Here is a 24,188-nt window from a genome sequence, read left to right as displayed (position 1 = left end):
GTGAATTTGTGTGCTACTCGTCTTTTCTGTCAGAGAATATTTATTAAAGCTCTGCATGACTATGATTTGTATCCAACAATGCAGGTTCATTATCACTTTGACCATGCTTCAAACGTATTTTTGAAACCATAAAAGCAGGAAAGGGATTAATTGATACAAGACAAATATTATACATCTACATTCTCTTGGCAAGGACCTTGGAAAAAGCCTCTTTTGACCTGAAGCTTAATTCCTCACTCCACTTAGTCTGGAATCTCCCAATGTTTGAGGTCTGAGTTATCCTTGTCTATGATAAGTCACACTGGTTGAATTCCAAGTTTTAATGTTCCCCCAAATTCTTAAAGGAAATAAATACTCAAAAGCCGAGCTCCGGGATATTAACTCTTTTAAAATGTATGCAGGAAAGTATATTTGAAAAATATTCCATACCCCAAATATTTTTGTTTTTAGCGTTACTGTATTATTTTTCTTCATAATAAGAAAAAACAGTGTATTACGGTTACTTGTTGGATGAATCCCCTGCAATGTTGGTAATAATCAGTAGTTGAGCCCACCTGACCCCTGAAAGGAGCACATTGATGACCAGGGATGGCACATCATGTTCTTTGGTGCAATGAAAATTATCTTTACACTCTTCATGGGATTTGAGTCATACCTGCATTACTCACTGTCTGGAGAATGTCTGTCTACAGTGCACAAAGGCGCCTCTGTTACAATATTTGTTTTGTTTTTTTAAAATCTCTTTCTACCTTGTTAGAGGTTTTACAGATGAGCGCCACGTCTCCTCCCTCAACATCTTTATTGTCATTCAAAGGAGCTTCACAGAGTCTAAACCTGCATTCCCAACGGTACCAGCATGTTTTAGACATGCATTTAAAGCTGCAGTAAAAGTAATTTATCTTTCCCCACCCCCTGGAGTTTCGGCTCTTTTTTGAGAGCCGGTTCTTTAGGTTTGACCCCTATAAAATTTGGCTGACCTCTATTTTGTTCAAATTTCGAATCAATTTGTCCGCAAGCAAGTCATGAAATGTAAATAATTCCTTGTGGTTTTCATGATCATAAAATCTTTAACTGTTTGGGCAATGTTTTGGGTTAAAGACCTGTAGTGTGATAAAAAAATTACTGCACTAAATAATTACTTGAAACAACAATAAATGAATAAAAGAGACAAAAACGGCTAGTCTTGCCATCCATCCACCCACCCACCCATCCATCCATCCATTTTCTTCCACTTAGCTGAGGTCGTGTTGCGGGGGCAGCAGTAGGGAAGCCCAGACTTCCCTCTCCCCAGCCACATCCTCACTCGGGTCTTCTGGGGAGATCCCGAATCCTTACCAGGCCAGCCAAGAGACGTAGTCTCTCCAGCGTGTCCTGGGTCATCCCTGGTGCCTCCTCCTGGTGGGACATGTCCAGAACACTTCACGAGAGAGGCTTCCGGGACACATCCTAAACAGATGCCCAAGCCACCTCATCTGGCTCCTCTCGTACTCGGAGGGGCAGCGGCTCTACTCTGAGCCCCTCCCGGATGACCGAGCTTCTCACCCTATCTCTAAGGGAGAGCCAGGACACCTTGCGGAGAAAACCCATTTCGGCCACTTGTATCCGTATCTTGTTCTCGTGACCATAGGTAAGTGTAGGAACGTAGATCGACTTGTAAATTGAGAGCTTCACCTAAAGTTTTGAAAGACTTGCTTCTTTTATTGTGAGACACAAGAGTGAGGCATTTGAATAATTGGCTAGAAGTAAAAGGGAAATGGTAAGTCATTGGAATCTGATTTATTCATCGTGTTCCTTGAAGAGAATGCGATAGGGGCAGTTGACTCCAGTGGCAGTTGACTGTAACTTGTTGAAAATTGAATGTATAACACATCCTTTCAGCCTCCATTCCTCTGTCTCACACTTTCTTTACTTCTTTCCTACACAGGGTCACAGCCCATGTTAGATCAGATTACTTTTCACAGTTACAGGCCCTTACAGGCAACAAGGCAGATGAGCCAGCTGAGTCTCATGGTTCAAGATATGCTAGTGTAAAAACACACACTCACTGGGGGATGATTAGTTGTCCTCTGGTGGTAAGAAAGCATTCCGGCTCATGTGATTACACTCCTTTCTTGCATGCCACTTTCTTCAAATTGCCAGTTTGCTTCTCTTTTCTCCTATTGTGTCGCTCTGACTGCCAACGCACTGCCCGCTTTGATTTGCGAGTCAACACTTTCCAGAGAACAGACACATGAAGTTCATGCAGTGCAATCCAGGTATTATAACAAACAAAAAGAAAAGACATAAGGCACTGAAGGAATTGAGAAGAAAATTTCATGTGTTGTCAAAAGGGCTTATTTGGAATGTACAGTAATGCTTGGATAGCCTCAGTCTCTTCCGTAGGACTCGTGCAGTGAGTTAATGTATATGCATTTCGAAATGAAAACATATAGTCGGTCTTTTTTTCAGGTTAGTTAGCTTTAGTGCTTGTGCTGTGGTAAATTGGATCCATGGAAGAAGGAATTAATTTCAACACAATGACCAGAGACTAGTGAAATTACAGTTTGTCCAGGCATTCAATGTTGTTTGTCTAAAAAGCAGCTTATTGATGGCTCTAATCATGAACCTGGCACATTATCCTGTGGTTTGAGAGATGCCGTGAGTTATTTTATTCTGCCTGACCTGCTCGGAAAATAATTGTGGCAAACAATCGTGTATGTTCAACGATAAAAAAATCTTTTGTGTGCAGTCAACACAGAGGAAGTCGGAGCTGTGTCACACAGCTGTCGTTTTAGTCAGAAACCCTTGAAAATTATTTAGTGGGCCTGCTCTGTACAATCTCTGCTCTGAGTTCTTTTTATTTTTTTGTCAGGCTGGGCGTCTTGAGGAAATTGCTTCCTCTCAGGGGTGACTCTACGATGTGTTTGATTTTGCCACACTTCTGGTTTGAAGGACAAGACTCTTAATTGTTGGTGGACGGATGGTTAAATGTTTGGTGTGCTGTGTTGGTCATCTTGATGTACACTACACACGATAAGTGCAATACGAACGCACATGACACGTTTTTATCGTTGGATGAGGTTTCACAAATTTATCCATCCATCCCTCCCTCCCTCCATTCTTTTCCCATTAGCTGGGGCTGCAACCTAAGCAGGGAAGCCCAAACATCCCTCTCCCCAGCTCTAACCAGTCGTCCACCGTGCCGCCGGGGTAAGAGACATCAACACAAAAGTTCATAAGGTTCCAATATAGTTTTTTTTTTAAATGCAAAATGTAATGACTGTATCTCATATGTTCATTCATTAATTTATAAATCTAGATATTGTCACTGTCCAGTGACAGTCTTTTACCTTAATTCGCTGCTGTCCTTCACGTACTGTACTTCCACTTTAGGCCACAACCATCCCATTCCCTTTGTATTAGAGACGAGCCACAACACACAACACTGAAGAGTAAAAAAGATCACCATTTCTTGTTTAAATTAACCAAGCGTCATATACTTAGGATTAGGAACATGTTTTGAGGAGATGATTGCAAATAAAGGAACACTATACAGTGTTTCTGCTGCATCAGTTGAGTGATGAAAGTCAAACTAAGGTTCTACATTTGCTAATTGACTGAAATATGCTGATTTAATTATAAAATGTAAATGCAATGGTTTAATAACAATGCGGGCCTTGCTACACATAGTGACAAGGTGAGAAGAACAAACGAATTGGTTCATCAGTGAGCCATTATTACATTGACGCCAGTTGCATTACATACAGAACTTTGACTCCTTTTCAAAAAGTTTATTTTAGCTGTGTTATTTTGTGAGATTACTGGCACATGTAAAAAACGACAGAGGCAAGTGCAAGAAAGATGCGCGATGGAAATATAATAATTCTTAAAATGATTATTCGTTTCCCATCCCACTGCTAAATGCCTCGCAGTCTGGTGGTTGCAAACCCCTGCTCTCTGTACACTTAACTTTGGAGTCTCGTGTCGTCCAATGGTGTTTACTAATCAGAATTATACAAGCTTGCACTGTTGAGGAAATGAATGAATTAAAGAAGTCTTCATGAATCATTGCCTTTGTGAAAATGACGAGTTAGTGCAAGCAATTGTGTTTATGAGCTGACTACAGAGAAAACCCCCCAAATAGGTTTGTCTTCAGTCCATGCTACAATCAAGTGCAATAGTTTGTAATTAAATAGTAATGCAGTGAAGTAGATAAAAGTATTAAGTGGTAGCAACTTCACTTGTGCCAAACTAACCCTTTTCCATGTCGAATTTGGGGATTTCTCCCCCCCTTGCCTTTAAGATGATTCTGATTTACGGAAAACGTTTGCATACATTTGTAGCAAATTAGAATGGCTGACTCCACTTTGAGGTAAACATATTGCTTAAAGACACGGACACACACACCAGAACCTTTCTGTACATTTTATTTACAAAATGTATTAAAATTCTCTGTACAGCGCCACACTAATGAGGTTCAGTAAATTATGCATGCATCTCGCTCTTTTGTATCCTCTACAATGCCTGGTGATCTCTCAGAGAGGTGAGCCTCACAAAAAAGAAAAAGGTAGAACTGATACACCAAATTACTATATATATATATATATATATATATATATATATATATATATATATATATATATATATATATATATAAAACTAGGGCTGAATGTCTAATTTCAGGTCAGTTTGTGAGTTGTAGGGCTCATCAAGCGTCACATGCATTTTTTTGTTTTTTTTTTAAAAAAGGGGGGAAAAAACCACTTTTCATTATGGAATATAAATAGTTTGTGTTCATCTAAATGTACATACTTCAACTCTTTTTGTCACATTGTTTCTTTTTTTTTTTTTTTTACATATAAAACTATTTTCCCACAGTTTCAGGTGACTTAAGTACTTTCTAAAAATCCTATTGAATCACAGCCTTTTTGGGAAAGTAATTGTTACAGCAATATGGACATGTGCTAAGCTTGCAGACCCACCCTGGTGCAACCTTTATTTATCTCTTTATTTTAATGTTTTAATTTTATTTTACAATGTGAAATCACCAAACAATGGAATGCTCTTGAAAGGAAACAAAAATGAAAAACAGTTCATTCATTTTAAAATGTTCTCATGTGCGAGGAAAATGGAAAACTAGTCCACATAGTACAATTAGAAAGCCATTACTGGTATCATTTAGATTCAGCAGTTCATCTACACTTGATTTAGCCTTTATTGTTTTGGTTCTACTTCCATTACAGAGAATATGGAGTTCTTTCGGGAGATGAGCAACCTTACTGGATACTTTATGCGTGCATGCACGCACTCACGCGCACTTTAGGCATGGTAACCTTTCTTTGAATAACACACGCACATGCTTGGCAGTATTGGAAGTGCGAGTCATGACCTGGTTCTGTGGTGTGTGTCGGTAGCACCAAAAGTGTACAAACAACACACTTTTAACCGTCTAAATGGCATTTCACAAAGACGAATCAATTCAAGAGGGAGGGGCAAGGTTAGTATAAAAGCTAATATTGTAATAATCAGTGTCTGGCGGTGCACTGACAAGATACGAAGAACACATTTGAATATGTATAACTAATGAAAACCTGGCAGCAGGAGAATGAGGAGTAATCTGCTTTTACAAGAAACCAATTAGACCCTCGTCATCTCAGATTCGTCTTCTGGCACTTCAAAATGTGCTTAGCATTGCAAAATGATGGCTTTATTTCTCTCACATCACATGTATTCTATATGTACTGTATAAATACAGTAATTCTATTTCGCTGACCTCTCAATTCTTCTCATTTCTGTGAGTTTCAAGCAAAAATCAATATCGTTGAGAATGCGTTGCATTGATTGAACTTTCCGTAAGGCACTGAGAGGAGGGAAATCGGCTCTTGCCATGATCGGTTCAGTCGTGTCGTCATTGCAGATTATCATATCAGTGTCCAGCCCAAAAGGATTTGGCTCCATTCTCGTGATCCTTGTCCTTTCAGAGATATTTAATCACATTTGTACGGGATGAGGGAAACATTTGCTAAACCTGTGTCAGGATACAAAGCAAAAGCAAACATGGAAGGGAATGACTTTGTATGATTGTCAAATGATGTTGCATATGAATCACAATGGGTAAACACAGACTAGAAGAGATCATACATGCCTAAGATAGTCACTTGTGCAAACAAGATGGATCAAATGTCTTGTGAGCGCTAATATATTATCTAGAGAGATAGCGATCCGAAATGAACATGATAAAATTAATATGGAGAATTTTGGGGGCCTTCGGCACTCTTTGCAATTCCAATTAAAAAGAAAAATCAGTGAAGGGCTGCCTGTTTTGCAATTATAAGAACACACTTACTTCTTATCGTAATGGGCTTCATTATGCTTTATCTCCCAAATCTTAATTATTGATAATATAAAACATAACAACAATACCAAGACAGAAAAGCAGCAATCACAGTAAAAGCTCAAGTAGTCTCTTTGACAGTTCATCATGAGTGATCTGTGTGTGGAGGTGGGTGAAAAAATATTTGCACGGCTCTAGTACACATTGGTGTTTGAATGGACAAAACACGTGTAAACAAATCCAATTAAAAGCAAAACTAACAATTGAATTGTGTGTTTAACAGTGTTTACCCCCGTTTATACATTGTGATGATTGCTCTACGTCTAGTGGTTTCATGGGAGGATGGGATAGCGCTATCAAAAGAGTCTCTCTGGGAGCTGTTTATTGTGAATGCTACTGCTATGTCTAATTAATAATTAACATGTCTTTCGACTGAAAAGCTCACACTTGAGGATCACTAGCTGCACTTGGAAACTGTAAAAATCATGTTGTTTGCTCGATCTGTACCCAATATAAACTGCTTTTGATGGACCTTTTAATACGCGACTAGTGGGTGCAATTTCTGTAGACGTTGCATGTGAATGCTGAAGTGAAATGCTGTGGGAATAAAGGAATTGTTGAAATATTGAATTTGAGACTTTAAGTTGTAATCGTTTGAACCAGTCAAGAAATCTGGAAGGAAGAGGTAAATATGTTATATATCTTTATCTTTTGGGAATTTTATTGCGAACATTTGGGGATTTGGATTTGGAAAATGGGAATATTTGAAGATGTCCTAAATGAGCAAAGCAATTTGAAGTTGGAATGGTTTGAATTGGTCATGAAATGTGAGAGGAGGTAAATGTGTAAAATACTGTACCTGTTAATTTTGGAATTTTGCTGTAAAAAGTGTGGAATTTGGGGAATGTGAGAATTATTGTAATTTGAAAACTTGTCTCTACGATCTTATGAATCAGCTGCATAGTTTGAAGTTGGTATCGGAAAGATGGAAAACTTTTTTTGTTGAATGTGTCATTCACTTGATTTTTCGTTTTTTTGTGTGGAAAATGTGTAATTCTGGGCAAAAGCGGGAATCTGGCCACTCGTTTCCAATCTGCTTCTTTCTTGACAAATGCACCATGTTGTTTGTAGTTCACCAAAAAAATAAAAATAAAAATACAGTCACAGTACATGTGGTGCCTCAAAACATTCTTTCCCGATGCGGGGGTCGCAGTTTTTGCTTTGCAGTGAGTTGTGTGGTCAAGTGTGAGTCGCCGAACGGAAATTTGTACACAATTGTCCATTTCGGTCGTGTTTGGCTGTGTCGCTTGGTGCGTGGCGGGCCTAACAGTATATTTCAATGGGAGAGAAAAACAGGGCATTTGAGTTATGATGTCCTGTATCTAGTTAATTGAGTTTAGTGAAGTAATTGCCTGAACATTTTATGATGGCGGGAGTTTAACCTTCATACAGATTATTTCTATTTCCATTACTTAGAAAAACATTTTTCAAAGTTCAAACAATTTGTCCATCTGCGAGTGTACCCGAATTGATTTTGTAAGGCTAGACGTGGTACATCTGTATACTAAATCATTTCGCCTCCAATGCAGCCACATGTACTATAGCCACAAGTCTGTATGTTACAAAGCAAAAACAATGGATATGATTTTTATATATTTAGATGAGCTTTTGTGTTTGAATTCTTCCAACATGACATCTGGAAACAACTGAACAAACAGCAGCAACAGAGAACTGCATGCAAATGAATAATTTAGTCGAAAAGGTTCGTCAACAAGTTAAATGGTACAACACTCAGTGCATCGAGGATGGTAAAGAGAGCTGACATACTGTACCTCTAAATCTTAACACTCTCTGTTCCATATACATTGTAGCCTTCTCTGTATGTGGCAAAGTTCTGGGTGTTGGTTGCGGGAGTCGGCTTAAAATTGTGAGCGCTCTTGGACAATTTCAGCCGTTTGGTTTCTTGCCGTGACTTATAACAGAACTCTATCAGGGCAACCATCATGGCCAGCCCCAGCCCTCCAACCAGAATATAGAAGACTCCAGCCACATTGCTAAGGCTGAGAGCACTTGTCTTGTCCTGCGGGAACGTCAGGAAACATGGTTAAGCATTTCAGAGTGGAGCGAGTGCCGCAGAACAAAATTCAGCCTGACTGGTAAAACTGAACTGGTAAAACTGGTGCAACTGTTAACAGGATTATTAATACTAAGAGCTACAAGCAACAACCCTAGAAACTTTGTTAGCCTTTACAGTTCAATTTCAATTATTTCCCTCAAAGTTAAGGAGTTCAGACTTCCCCTTAAACTGAAAGATGCTGACTATTGCAGTTTTATCTGATGGTGAAGGCTTCCCTTCTTTATATCTACAGTCTAGATCTACTCTTGACCATGTTAGGAAGCTGGTCAGCGTCGCTTAGGTCGACAGCTCAAACCATTCCTGTCTCCTTAGCGACGTGTACGTATAACTCTTATGGCAACATTGTCATACAGTACAGTCAGAGAAGATGATCAAATCAAACCATTTTGCTGCTGCTTACCTACCGAACTTATTCCTTAAAAATTTGTTCATTAGAGTTTTACTATTTGCAGCTTAACCCCTTGAGCATGGATGGATCGGCAGCTTACTAACAATCTATAAATGGAATCTCAGAGGGTTAAATATTCAGTGTATTACATTTCCCGACTTCTTGTGGCATGCCGACTGAGGCTCAGTTCAATTGCAAGCGACCGGAAGCCTAAATTGCATTTGCCAAAGTAGTCACATTTCAAGAAGCTTTGCCCATTCACCACACCACAGGAGGCCAACAAATCTAATAGACGCAGCTCTTTTGCAAAGTAGTAATAACGCAAATAAATCAAATTTTCATTAACAGTTTGGTAAATACAAACAGCAGCATAATGGTCAAAGTGTCATGAAGTGAGAATGAGCATAAGTAGCATTTGTCAACAACTGCTGTGATTCAATTGAAATTGTAAGGCACTCTAAGATCATTTCCCCACTGGACTATCATTACAGATTCTTAAATCAAGTTGACATTTGATATGGTGTACAAAATGTTCTATGGCAAAAGAAGCAACATTTGGGGAATAAGTGCCTTGTCACAAGCCACAAACCAAATTACAGTTAGTGGCAGGTCCAAAGATGAAAGTCAATTATGTGCAGCATATTAACACAATGTGAACTACTAATGTTTGTTTTGCATATGAACAGTACGTCAAAATGCAATTTGGAATCAGTACAAAAGACCTGCAGCGACTGACCTTACTTCCAGAGTCCTTGGTTCCACATTCACCCTTATCGTACCACCATTTGTTTTTCAGCTTGTCTAAGATGCCTTGTTCACTGAGTTTCAATACTGCGAGGTTTACAGGAGTTCTTCACGTGGGAAATAACATAAATAACATTATATTATGTTATTTTATGTTATTCAACTTGTTTACTACTTACATATTTTACAAAGCGATAAAGCAGGTTTCCTGGCCACGGCAACATGACAGAGAGCAGGCATTCTACCTATCACCTTTATAAACCCTTACCTACAGAGCCAGGACCTACCCATATCGCTTTGAGTAATCGGCAGATGCTGTTACCATGGCGACAAGCAGATCCTTAAAGTACATTCTGCAAGTCTGTACTTGGATGATTTTTGGGGCAGGGGATGCATTTAGAGTCCCTGAACAGCAGTCAACAAGATCAGTTCAAATGGAGCTTTGTCTTAACAAACACTACAATAATTGGATCTTTTGCCTTTCAGACACTGTGTACATTATCAGTTTAATTCTATGATTTGTAATGTTTTAATCTTGAGAATTGCCTGTCCCAAAACTTATTTTAGAAACTACTGTAGATCTAAACAGTGATCTTAATTCATCTTTCCCCACATATAAGGAAACAAATTCCCAACTCTTATCGAAGATTATCTATTGAGTCTGTCATAACCAAATTGCATACTGTGCTTGGGGATGTATGTATAAGTGGATGTATGTAATGTATGTCAATGGAAAAGTAAAGGGAATATCCCTTTGGATACCGATATTAACCATTACTTTGATTAAAACACAAGAGAATAAATTAAATAAAACTACTCACATTTGTCTCTAAATTTACTAACTAAAAGTTTTACGCCCTTTCCATTCATACACTCACTGGCCAAAACAGTAGCTCCACTTGCACAATCTGATAAAGTCCAATACAAGGTCTATGTATGTCAAAGATTCTGACTTAACAAACTGTGAAATGCATACTTTTAAGTGACTTGTATTTATTTAACTACTAAAGAGAACCTAAATGTTGTACAACGTAAAATGTGGTGGTCAGTTTTCATGGTACGTGACTTCTCAAGAGATCTCACAGGACCTCTGAAATTCTTGTAGGACTTCATCTTAGTGAGCATCCAAAAGCTTAACCCCAGATGTGTGTTTTTCCTTTTCTTTTCCTTTCAGTGTGTTTTATACCACAACAGATTTTGTAAGAGGAGAACTACTGTATTATGAACACCATAAAACCGGAAAGGGGCATGCTTTGTTGGAAAGCAGCACACATCTATGTCCTGCCGGCTCAGTACAATATTGTGAATAATAATCAGAATATATGTACACCGCTAATGATCTGTGTTTAATCCTTAAGACAAGTCAACTTCTGACTCACCAGTGCGTGTCCCTGCAGCTCATCGTCAAATTTTCTCTTATGTGAATTAGCCACACCGTTGATACATTTACTGTATCTCTCAGATGCAGTATGGATACTAAAAAAATATATGTATACGTCAATGATAAGAAGAAGAGTGCATGAGTGCATTCATCACCGGAAAAGCTTAATGTTAACAGGGGGAACTTACGTTATCACTTGTATTACAGATAACAACAGTAAAATATTACATATATCAATATAAAACAGTTGTAGAACCAAATTAATATCTGCAGTGTAGTGTGTCGTCCAGATGACATTTGTATTCGTAGCCTACATACATGTGTCATATGCGGTTCTGCTCCCTTCACAGTGAAACATGGTAAGCAAATTGAAAGGAAGAAAAAAGTGTACATCGATAAATGAGTGACATAACTCCTCCCTGCATGAACAATGTCCCCCGAGGGGATCTCGCCAATGCATAATGCAGCGAGATCCCGCCACTGTATGCCTCAAAGCCGAATCCTTAGAAACAGTTTGTGATGACCTGAGCATCGTTTTGGCTTGTGGAGACATTGATTAACAATGCAATTACCCTAAACATGCTCTGTGTCTGAAACGCAATCTAGGCTGCAATATATTGTGCGGAAGGGGAAGGTAGAAGTGTGTGTATAAAAATGTGTGTGTGTCTATTGAAACCGTAAGCTGTAAACATGATGCAAGCAATTCACTGTGTGGAAGTGAGTGCTCCAGGGCCACACTTAATCGGGTCTCTCTGATCACTCGAGAAGACGTTAAAAAAGTCAGCAAAAAAAACCACAGAGTACATACCCGAGTATTATACAAAAAAAGAAATCAATGATGGCATGATGGTTCCTAAGTATGCTCTCAGTAACAACACACACACACACTCACACACACAAAAGACTTAATGAGCTTAGTGACATTGCAGAATTAGCAATGCAAATAGTGCAAAAATGTGACTCAAGAGGGAACACTATTTAATCAATGCTTTGTACAGACTTATGCTACTGCTTAGGGATCCATTATGCGCATTTCTGGCCCTACTCAAGCTGCTTTGCTTGATTCTCTATGCAGTAATTCATCCATTTATCCTATAGTGACCTTTTCCACATCTTTTGCCTGAGTAGCATTATCTGAAAAAACAACAACCTCTTAACACTGTTATTTGGTGGAATCATAACTGGGTATATAAACGGGAAGGTCTGGGATAATTCTATGACGGACACAATAATTCTTTGCAGTAATGTAAAACATTAATTTTGGTCGTATAATAAACTGCAATGGAAAGTGTGGCGATTCTTGTTTTGCCATTACAGTCCGACCTTGGTTCACAAATGACTGTTCACATCATCACAAATCGGTTTACGAACTATGCTTCAGTTTGTGAACAGTGACCTCAGTATGGTACCTATGAATTGAAAGTTGAAGTGATAGTGCTGTTACAAAGCCTAGTCATTTTACGGTTGAAAAAAAAGAAGGAAATAATAGCTAAACATCAGAATGATGTTTCTTCCTTTCAAGGTAGTTTGTTTTGGCAAAATCTACAATCTGTGTTAAGAACAAAAAGGCATTTAAGGCAGCTGATGTGAGCGAAATAGTGACTTTGTTAATGAAGCTAAGGGTTAAAAGTCATAGAAAATAGCTCGTAAAATTACTGTAATGATAAATAAACAAACTTGCCGGTGAGGCTATCAAATGCGAAAAGGCTAATTATCATGTATTTATTTTCATGTTATTTCTTCATCATGAAGGGTGTGTTTAATTTATGTATTTCTTGTTAACTAAACCTACAAAAGAAGGAAGGGCTGCAACAGATTCATTCAATTTCCATCCATCTAAATGGGAACAATTTGGTTCGAGCCTCGGAACAACAAAGGGTTGAGTGAATTCCTGCTGTAAAGATGAAGTAATTTCCGAACAACATGGCTTCTTTAGTTAAATGAAGTAACTCATGGGCACGGACAAAATACAGCTATCTTGCAACATCATCTCTCGTGATACAGTACTGCCATTTGATAAACTGACCATCAATATTGATACTGTCAGATGTACGTTGAATTCAGTGTAAACTATACAGTATATAGGTAATGCAATGAAATAAATGAATAAACGTAAACGGGAGATTTTTTTTGCTTACTTTTAATTTCCTCTGCTAGTGTTCTGAAGTCTGCTTAAACAGTTTCAAACAAATGTATACTATATGTATGGAAGTGTACACCGTACTATTATATAGTGATGACTGACTAAAAATAGATTTCCCAATGCAGTGTGTTGTTTTTACATAAAACCTCCTGTAGTTAGTAAGAATGCTTTTCTTTTCTTTCTTTCTTCTAAATTCATTTAATGTGCATAAATAGAATGTATACAGTTTTTCCTTCAATTGAATTAATTTTGTAAAGCATTATTAATGTATTTTTCAATATACTATTTATCACATAATCTGTGTGCCATGATTACATTATTATTATTGTTGGAGTGATATTGTATCCTTACTATGTGATCCTAAATTAAATTTAAAAAAAAACAAGTATGAATCTTTTTTTTTTTTTCTTCTAAATGTAATGCTCAATGAGTTGCTCATATTTTAAGCTCTACAACCACCTAAAGTACATGGTGTGAAATCAAAAGATAAGGAATATTTGTGTTCTCCATGACAACAAATCTCAATTGACTTCCCATTGACATGATTTCTGTGGTCCAGGAAGACACTCAGCATAACCACTGTCTTCAAGACAGATTCACTCCGCTTAACTGTTAATTGTGGTCAAGGCCAATTCATGACAAATAATGTTAAGAGTGTAATAACACAGCTGTGGTTTGCAGGTTGCATATTAGCTAACCGATAAACTATCATCCAATTTCAGGTGACAGCATCATTTGTCTTGAAATTGACCTGCAATGTAAAGACTCTAATGCGACTGTCTTAAATGTAATGCAGTGAAAATAGCACAATACAATTGTAAATCATCTGAGTAATGTCATACTTAGTTGTCATGGTTGAGGGGGGCTTAACACTTGTACCATTAGCTCCCATAATGGGAAAATCATTGATCATTTAGCCACAGAAGAAGAGGGGTGTGATGAAAAGGGTCAACGGTGAGTTATTAATGAGCTCAATAGTGGAATCGGACCAACGGTATTTTATTTGATGATCTATTAAAAACAAATCACAAGCCTTTAAATGTTAATTAGAATTCTCACGTTGCAATGTGCAATGCTTCGTCCCCTCAAGACGCCGCTGTTCCCCTTGCTTTCCAGATGGCCTCCATGAAACTATTTTTCCACTGGGAATGATTGATCCTCCCATGGGCTTCAGAACACACCAGGATTCTGGGCCTGTCTGTACAGAGCGGCTGCAGTTTCAATTAAAGGTAAGCCATCCTTCCCAGGATTTGAAAACCTATGCTAGAAATGTTGACCACTTCTCACAAAAATATTTGAGCATTGACAAAGGTTGATCATAAATGCATATGAGATTACTGAGTGTATTTGCAGAAAGCTCGATGGACCTACAGTCCCAGATGAGATGGGCTGCCATGCAGATCTGTAAGCATGAGTAAAGACTGCCAAACTTTCATAACTGCATGGCAACATACTTCACCTCATAATTTGATTCATGTGCACTTGTTGTCACTAATCTCTTGTTTGCTAAGCATGGCTCCTTTGTTTGAGCTGATGTGTTAAACCGTCTGGTCAGACAATCAGTCAATTTGGAGATGCGCCACAGGGCAGCAGCAGGTTGTTCGGGGCAGACATTCGGTTCAGTTCTGGTTGGGTTGCCGTAACAGCCTTGCCGATTACTCTGCACTGTAGTACCCGATTGTGGTGACATCGAGGCTGACCTTGGAGTCACCTCCCCCGCTGCCGCACTCTCCCTTGTCGTACCACCATTTGTTTTTCAATTTGTCCAAGAGGCCTTGCTCATTCAGTTTTAAAACTGCCAGGTTAACAGCATTTCTTGAAACGATAAAACATAACTTGTAAGAAAATGCACAGGTCCGTGAGAAATCTAATGCAAAGTAATGGTTGTACCAAGCATCATTATGATAGGTCAGGGTAGAGAGGCTTCCACTGTAGCAGGGGGCTTACGCACAGAATCAGTTAATCAGAATGTTCTGGGAAAGGACAAATTGTGGTTTAAGAATTTCAGGAATATGGAAAGATAAGAGAGGCTCACTTAAGGTAAAGACTGTTAAATCTTGGAAAAGGTGGCAAGAGGGGTTACGTAGTTTAGAACTGAAGTGTGCGGGATGGGGACACTTGTCATTGAGAAGAGAAGTAACAACAACAAACATCATGCAATTAACATTTGTCACAAGTGACAGCACAGCTTTTAAAAGACTAAATTGAAAAACCATTGAACCATTAAATTAAAAGTGACAACACAACAGTCAGGTAGGACAGAAGGAGAGATGGAGGGGGAGAAGAGAAGAGCAACAGGAAGACATAAAGAGACATTTGAAATAGGGCTGTTCAAGAATGGGTGGTGACTTAAATTGTGATTCGAGTGGGCGTAAAAAAAAGCAATCATTGAACCAGAATTTTTGGACTCGAATCAGAACGAATCTTAGAATATTATACTACTTTATTCTGATCAGAGCTGGAACTGCTGCCACGCCACATTTGCTTCAAAAAATACAAAATATTTCAACATTGTTTGCCTGTGCTTATGGCTGATGAGACTTTGACTATGTCCGCAGTAGTAGAGGTTGTTCGTTTTTGGAGTTGATCGTGGATTATGGATGCAAATAGCTGTAGCCCTCTACCGAGACTTCCGCGGAAGGAGGCATCCGATAGCCATGCTCGAGGAGCTGCACGGATGTTCATGGTAGACGGCGACCGTGGCAGAATGAATGCGAGAAAGTTGTGTAAGATCCAACACAGCGTGGCAGATGGTGAGACCCAGCCGGCTAGCTAGCTACCTGGCTATAAAGGAGGGAGCTGGTCCCAGCCAGCATAGATTTACGCATTTTACGGCACAGAGACGGGCGCAAAACCAACCCGGGTTCTACCTTTGGCCACGGTACAGTGAGGGATGCTGGTTAATATAAAGCATTTTAAAATAAAACAAATACCTTTCCAGAGGGACAAGTAGCAGCCACACCGTGCCAGAGTACTCTCTTTCCAGTTCTACATAGTTTTCAAATAATCTAATGAATTTTTTCATGAGTTGGACGATTACATAACAAGGAGTAACGATTCAATTCTGATTCAGAAGTCATCCGTTACTGTCAAGACGAATCAAAAATCAGGATTTAGAGGGCGAGTCTGAGCCCTAATATGAAATGATTCTTCGCTTTAACCGTATCGTACGGATTTGATTAGCGTAACAGCCCTAACACATGTATAAAAATCCTTTAAAAGACAATTTTAGCATAAAACCTTAGTTTCCAAGCGCTTTGAAAAGTATACTACCATTACCTCTGTGTCCATAAAAAAACAAGGAGAGGATGAGAAGAGAATGACAACAGGGGACATCAGGGTAGGTGGAATACTATAACAACACAGAGGATATTGTTATATTATTCCACCCACCTTAATGCTGAGCCTTTGGGCGTCGCCACTCCGTAGCCTTTGGAGTCGAGGTTGCCGCCCACTTTCATGGTATCGCAGGGCTTCCGCTGCTCGATGTACTCGTTCATGGTGGATTCGAGGAGAAAAGCGAACTTGCCCTTTGACTTTCGTACCCGGGCCACGCCGTCGGGTGTGGTCTTAACAAACACTGAGGGTTCGGCTGATTTCATGTATGACCACATCTTCTCATATACGGCTATTTTCGATCGCTGTGCGGAAAAGAACACAAGAGAAGAATGAGGTTCAGAAACAAACAAATCATCATGCGTTACAATGGAATTTGTAGAATTTTGAGCTTCATGATCACTCGATTAAAAATGGCATTAACAAGTATTAAAAGACATCATTTAAAACCACTGCATGATATCTTGAAATACTTCAGAAAAACATGATGTTCGATTTTAGCAAGATCACAAAGCTCAAGAAATGTACAAAATCCATTCCCATTGATTAAAGATCTGCTTGGCCCGTTGCTTTTTTGTTGTTGTTTACCCAAATGTCTATCACATTTATATGTGCAACTTTACTGGTCATACAAACATTTTACTGCCGTTTTCAGAATGTATGACTTTAATTTCTAGATCTCTGTACGGTCACTGGATTCCCATTCAGCCTCTAGTATAACATCCTAACTGTGGAAGGAGTAATGCGAGCGTAGAAGGCTGGTTATTCATACATCTGGCAACCCATCACCGATTTACTCAGATGAGCATATTTCAAGCGCCTTGGGTCAGGATTAGCCAGCCGGCAAAATCTGGGTGAGTCGAGCACTATCTATAATAAGCATCAATTAAATTATTCAATGGTGCTGGATTTATTTTGGCATAAGGCGTTTCACACTTTCAACAGATACTGGTATAACAGTATAATGAGCAAGTTTCTTGAATGGGAATGCCTTACATTATGAATGCCTAAACAGTATTTTTAAGACAGAAATAAACTAAAAAGGTTGAATCATTTTTTGAACTGGCAGAATCAAAGCAACTTCAAGCGTGGAGAATGGACAATCTGTTGAGGAAATGACATCTGTCTGGAACACTGTGACATAATTAGTACACAAACAAATATTCACAAAATACTCCATGTTTTCAAATTACATAGCCAAAAAAACTCTTGTGCAGGTAACAGCAAAGCTAGACAAATGTATCCTGTCTGTTTGAAAGCCCCAGTCTCATTGTAATAATCAATCAAATAAATGTTACCAACTTTAAGAGCTTTAATCTGCAGGGAACAAGGCAAATCAACAAATGAGCAAAATCAATAAGTTGCATCCTCTGGGGACTATGGCACTTCACTACTTGTGAATCTGTACTGTAGAACAACAAGAAGAAACTCAAAGAATGCTCATCTGAGAGGTCAATTGTGCTATGCTTAGAGCTGGTTACATGCCAAAAAAAATATTGAATAATTATATATCTGGCCATGCTACTGCTGCGTTTTAATATTTAAAACTAGCTCAATGTGCAAAATTATACTAGTTTTGGACAAAACAAACTAGATGAAACTAGAGCGTGCCACACTGGTGAATCTACATCAGGCAGATGTTTCATTTGACCTGACCTTTAAGTATCGATTGGTTATAAGAATGGAAAATGTACTTCTGTCTGAATGATTTCATTCATAAGGCTTTTTGGTTAATTTAGGCAATACATAACATGTTTTAAGTTGTCTTCAATATATTTCATCACAGACTGTATAATAATAATTAGAATGGCAGAAAGTTCTTTGGAAAGTTGAAGCCACTGCAACTTAAGAAAATAGAACTACAGCAACTCTGGGGCTTATCTGTTTTGGCTTTGGAAACGGAGGGTCATTGTTCAAGTCCTGGTGCAGACGAAAAAATGTAAAAAAGGTAAGGCCTTTGAGCAAGGCACTGTCATCTCGCCACAACTCAAGAGGTGGAGGACTGTTTGCGCACTCGTACATAAATCATTGCATGCCTGCATGTGTGTAATTTGGTTCTGTGTGGTGTGCAACAATAGAAACCAAACTTCTGATATGTTGAGTCTATGTACTTATTTGAGTTCCACAAAGCCAGCCTGTTGAAGTAGCAGTTGTGGGGAGAGAAAAGACTACATATACAGTACATACTGCATAACACCTCACCACAATAATAAGTTATTTGGAATAATTTGCGAGGGCAAAAAATAAATACATAAATAAAAATCGAATTTGATGATTCCGACCTGAGTTTAAAAGTCATTAGCCCAGCATGGAAATAATTGGTTGTGTAAATCTCAGGTAATGAAGTTGAATATAATAAAAACTATAATGATTTAGCATGCATATTGAGCTTTGTCACCATGTGCCATCCAGACCAGACTCATCAGTGTCCCAAGAAGCCCCCTTAACAGCAGCATATTCATCTCTAATGCATCTCTATTAATAAACAAATGCATTAACCTTGAGCTGAGGAGAGCGCGTTACTGTCTCAATGTAATATACAATTTGTCATCGGGCATCAGGCCACGAATGAGGATGAGATGAGACAGCAGCATAACACAAATGAAAAAAAGCCTGCATGATAAATGTTCCCCCGCAAAAAGGAAAATGCTTCAAGTCGAGACTTTGGCTTGTGTGGCTTAATGCAAATATGATGGATGGGAAGAGGACTTGGAGTTGGATGTGGTGTTTTTGCTGACAATCTGGTTACATGCATATGTACAATTTACATGTGTCAAACAGCAGGGAAAGGACGCTCGTTTAGAGGACAATTTCTCCAAAGATCGCAGCTTCATCTGCTTAGCTACAGAAAGGCTCCAACGCCTCCTCAAATGAAGAGAAAAGAATGGATCTGGACATTGATTACTGACGACAGAGTGTGCTGTCTCAGTTCTTTATGAAGTCAATTCATCAATATCAGAGCGGGGAAGCGGCACGACCGAAATCTAAATAGGCTGATTGCTTGGCAACTAAGTCTCAACAGAGCTGTTTAAGGGGAATCAAACAGAGTGAACAGTACAAGGAGAATACCCAAAGATGTTGGATTATGGAACGCAATAATAGGCCGGATTTCACACTCATCATTGCTGTCGGGCGGAATGTTCGCATCTCCAAAATTACCACTTTTCAGGAAATCAATAAGCACCATCTTGCTTGAGTTACCAAACACTGCATTGTTGAAGTTGGTATTATACTTTATATTGCTATCATATCCGTTACACACCAACATCAACACACCACCACCCCAAAGTCAAGATGAATGAGTAATTTAATATACACAAATAAAAGCTAATTTATTACGCTGTTATTGATTAAAACAGGTAGGATACATCAACAGCGTCAGCCGTCCACATCTACTCTAAGTTTGTGCTAATGCTAACTCCCAGACTAGAAAAAAAGCCTTTACGACACAAAACCAAACGAATTTGGTTACATTATCTTCCCAGTCTTTTTCAAATGTCTAGAGCCATGAATGATGCAATAAATAAAACAATGACCTCAATAAGCAGTGTAAAAGGAAGAAATGAATCTGTATGCAGTTGGCTGACGCACTTCCTTCTTCAATGAAGTATTACAGCTATCCATTTTAACAAAACAAGCTTATTCAAGAGTATCTAACCTATTTTCATTCGTTATTGTCTAAAAAAAAAAACATCCAGACGTTTAATCTTGAGGCGACAAAATGCTGCAAGGCTCCTACAGAGTGAGGAAGAGGCAGAATTGGACAGCACTTCTCAGACAGTTCAAGTGTCCAAGAGCGTTAATAGATTTGCTCTCAAGCTATTTTCAATGCGTTGAATTGGTAATTATGTGTAAAAATAACACAACTTGGTGATAGACCAATAGTATCGATTTATGAAAAAAAAAAAATATATTGACCATATATGGACGTATGAGGTTTCCACCCGATAGTCATGATAGAGAATACCATTAACTACCATACCTTGCTATAGTATAATGACTGTATTATCACATCCCCTTCAAGTGTAATAATGTTAATTCCTAATACATTCCATATAATTGCCATGTTAAGAGATACTGCATAATTCATCATTAGCTATGAGCCACTCAGCAGTGAGGGGCCACAGCTGCAACGGTAAACTGCAAAGAAACGTACTGTATATTGGACATTGGCCCCTTAATATGCGCTTCTATACTTCATACCTCAAGTCATAATATTGATATAGCAAAGGACTTTGACAAGGGAATCACAGGGACATATTCTTAAGTTAAATATTTTATACAAGGACAGCAAGTTTCTTTTTGATTTTCCTGAGTGCCGCATACAGAAAATAGGTTTTGACTGAAAGCAAATGTGAGTCGGCCACGTCGTCACAATGGTTTTCTTATTCATCTTATTCACTGATGCAGTATTTTGCCAACTTGGGGACACAAGTAACAAGCTGCAAACAGAATTGAGTTTAGGATGATTTGGTATACTAATTGCTGTCAAAAATGCCTTTTTCTGGGTGTAATTTTTTAATAAAGGAGTGATCCATGAAAGTGTTGTTGGATATTTGAGGACTGGAAGACACGCATGACGGTGATTCAAACTGAAGTTTAGTAATAATAATAATAATAATAATAATAAAAGTAATAATCATCATCATCATAATACATAATAATTCATACATTCAATGACCTCAAAGTGCTAGAGAGAATACATCTAAAAAGTAAATTCAATTGGTTACACTTGTAAAATTACCAGAAACAATAACTAATTAACTGATTAACTGTCTTTAACGCTTAACAAGACCAGAATTATTCAACCTTGGGGGCTTTTAATTTAAGACATTCCAGTATACAGTACTCACATTTTATTAACAATAACAGATATTAATTTAACAACACATGTATTATTTTGTATGTATTGTTGCGGTGGGGGTGTAGATAATTAAGTGACTGGTGTGTGTATATTATTTGCTGAGAGACTAAAACATAGTGTACAGTAGCTGCTGTTCTCCATATGAACAAAGAGTATCTCCTCAATCTATAGTCTGATGTCCCTGCCCTGTGTTTACAAAATAAATCCATATGAAGAGCTCTTTCCCATTGATAAATGCATATTTGGAATCGACACAAGATGTCCTAAGAGCCTGTAAAAGTGGAATTTATTTAAATGAAATTCAAAAAAAGTAATTGCCATGTCTATTATGAATAACATTTTAGCCGGTATTGATTCCAAGTTCCAAAGCTTTTATAATTATTTTCTTTGCAAGGCGGTCTGCTTTTATTATGGCCTCACCCTTATGCCCTCTACTGCATGTCTAGCTTAATACTTTCTCCACCCTCTTTCTCAGTGCATTGCGGTTATAACCCCGCTTTTTTTTTTCGTCACTCAATATTCTCTATGGACTACCTTTGTCCCAAGAAATAAAAGTTGAGGCTATGAGGGGTCTACTTGTGTCATAGTACGTCCCGAACTCCAACTGACACATCTTTGGAGTTGGTCCCTGAAGCGATTCTCTCTGAGGACACAGCTCTGCCAGAAGCTACACCTATCTCACAGTAGTCTATCATTACTTTTGATAGCTCCCTCTTTTGTGCAAACAAGCTGTAATCTTTATAGAAGCTCCATCAGTCAATACTCTCCTGAAACAAAACGTGACAAGGGCTCAGGGAGTTGTGTTACAAAGCGCGGACGTGATTGCAGAGCAGCCTCCGGATTCCTGGAATAAAATTCTCCTCTTCATGCAACTCGAGCCAGAGGCAGCTCTGCTCTGCTTAGAAAATCTACTCATTAAACCTTGTCTTGGACCCTGCAGAAGTTCTAATGTCTGCGTCACAATACCAGAGATGTGAAATTGATTTTCATGCTTAGCAAGAATGCGTCTGTAACTTTGCACAAGCTGTTGTTGCCATTTTCATCACACCTGCACATCAGTGAGAAGCGTCGCTTTTGCTGTCGAGACTTTAATGTAAAATTCTTTGAGGGGCAAACAAGCCTTCAGGCTTATTCATATCAGTCATTATCCTCTTTTCATGGTCATGCTGTTAAATGAGGTGCATGAAGGGTTTCTGATGGGCTCTTTCTCTTTTTTCACATAATCAAACAATGACTTCAAAATATCATTGAAGCCACGATTACGCCCCATCTTCCCTTTTGACATGCATTTCAAAACACAACTAAGTCAAGCCTTGTGATGGGCTCGTCAAAACTTAAGTTACTTTACATGGTTGAGGGACACAAGTCCGATTTTTTTGCTCACGTGAGATAATTCGGATATTGATCATGAAAGACTAAAGTGTAAAAAACAAATAGAATTGCATATCCTCAGATCAGACTGATTTTTTTTCCAAATGTGGAAACAGTGACCAACTGGGTTAGCACAACTGCGTCACAGTTCTGAGGACCCGGGTTCAAATCCGGCCTCCCCTGTGTGGAGTTTGCATATTCGCCCCGTGCCTTTGTGGGTTTGTTCCGGGTACTCCGGTTTCCTCCCAAAAACAGAGACTAGCTATTATCACGATTTCTGAGACTAGGTGAAGTAGCAAAACAGCGGACAAAAAAAACCCATTATGAATTGGATAACTGCCAATTCCACTACAGCACAAACCGACATATTGGCAATACAGTGAATATAAAAACACTGCACACTCCTGTTGAAATGCCATGTTTTGTGATACAAAAAAAATTAGAACAAGATAAATAATTTCCTCAAAATATTTTTACAATTAATGTGACCTGTAAACTATACAACTCAATAATAATAATAAAAATTATAAAGGGGAAGTAAAAATAAACAACTAAGATAATGTAGCACAAGTGTGCACCGTCTCTTCTAACAGGGATGTGGCTATGGTTCACCACTCCTATTTAAACTCATGTTAAAAGGGAGCCAACACACGCCACCATTTAAAGTACCTCTGATTAGCCCCAAACAATGTTCAGCTGTACGAGTAGACTTTTCCTAACCTTTTTGCTTTCTAACAGTAGCCTGAAGGTTTTGCGCTTAAACTGACTGGTGTTTCGAACTGTTCGTAATTCCCTCCACCTTGAATAAGGCCCCAGTTCCAGCTTAAGAAAAAATAGCCCCAAAGCATGATGCTGCCACCACCTGTGAGTGAGTGTTTTGTTTGCACAAAACCTACACAGCCACATCCCCAGTTATGAGGGTGTCATAACACATTATCTTAGTTATATTTAATTTTATTGTATCTTCCCCTCTTGAAAAGATTTTATTTTTTCTCAATTGAATTGTACAGGTTATAGGTCATATTAATGGTGTTCAAAAACGTTTTTTTAAATGATTTATGTTGGTGTTTTTTTTAATACAGCCCCAAAAAAAAAACCTTGCATTTGAACAGCAGTGTGTAGCCTTTCTTTATCCACTGTGTTCCCTTGTCAATGCGAGCCTGACAAGCCAATGATACAGTATATACACACAGGTGTTTACCTAAACAAACAACCCATGGTGAACAAAACTACTCACAGAACTACAAGTAGCCATATCACACAGTCTATGTGATAAACAATGAGAATAGTCCAAACCTGTTGGGGTAGTCCCTAGAAGCAAGTAGTTGGTACAGACTTCAAACTCTTGAAACCATTCAACCAACTGGCGGTAGACCAGCTCTCCATGTAGGTTTGATTTAGCTGAGGGATTTTGGGAGATGGATTCTGTCCCTTTGTGATTATACACATACGCATCCGTTTGTTTCTGCAAGTTTGCGCTTCCTCAACTTGTCAGAAAGTGTTTTTTTTTT

At 38.5% G+C, this 24,188-nt stretch overlaps 1 protein-coding gene across 6 annotated transcripts in view; it reads right to left on the bottom strand.

The window, feature by feature from the left end:
• Nucleotides 1-4,799: 4,799 nt before the first annotated feature.
• LOC133407804 (glutamate receptor 3) overlaps nt 4,800-24,188 on the bottom strand; it is a 122,198-nt gene continuing 102,809 nt past the window's right edge. Inside the window, exons 13-16 of one of the 6 annotated variants that reach the window (XM_061686055.1) lie at nt 16,500-16,747; nt 14,807-14,921; nt 8,146-8,393; nt 4,800-6,007 (exon numbers count right to left, since the gene is read on the bottom strand). In XM_061686055.1, coding sequence (XP_061542039.1) covers nt 8,148-8,393; nt 14,807-14,921; nt 16,500-16,747 — 609 coding nt within the window. In that variant the 3' untranslated portion in view covers nt 4,800-6,007; nt 8,146-8,147. Of the gene's footprint in view, nt 6,008-8,145; nt 9,690-14,806; nt 14,922-14,996; nt 16,748-24,188 lie in introns of those variants that run through there. The other 5 variants (XM_061686056.1, XM_061686058.1, XM_061686060.1 and 2 more) reach the window with 5 other exon arrangements.

The sequence above is a fragment of the Phycodurus eques genome, chromosome 9, assembly GCF_024500275.1.
Source record: "Phycodurus eques isolate BA_2022a chromosome 9, UOR_Pequ_1.1, whole genome shotgun sequence".
Taxonomy (NCBI): domain Eukaryota; kingdom Metazoa; phylum Chordata; class Actinopteri; order Syngnathiformes; family Syngnathidae; genus Phycodurus; species Phycodurus eques.
The sequence above is the reverse complement of the archived record's forward strand: the minus strand, read 5'-3'. Positions and strand labels throughout refer to the sequence as shown.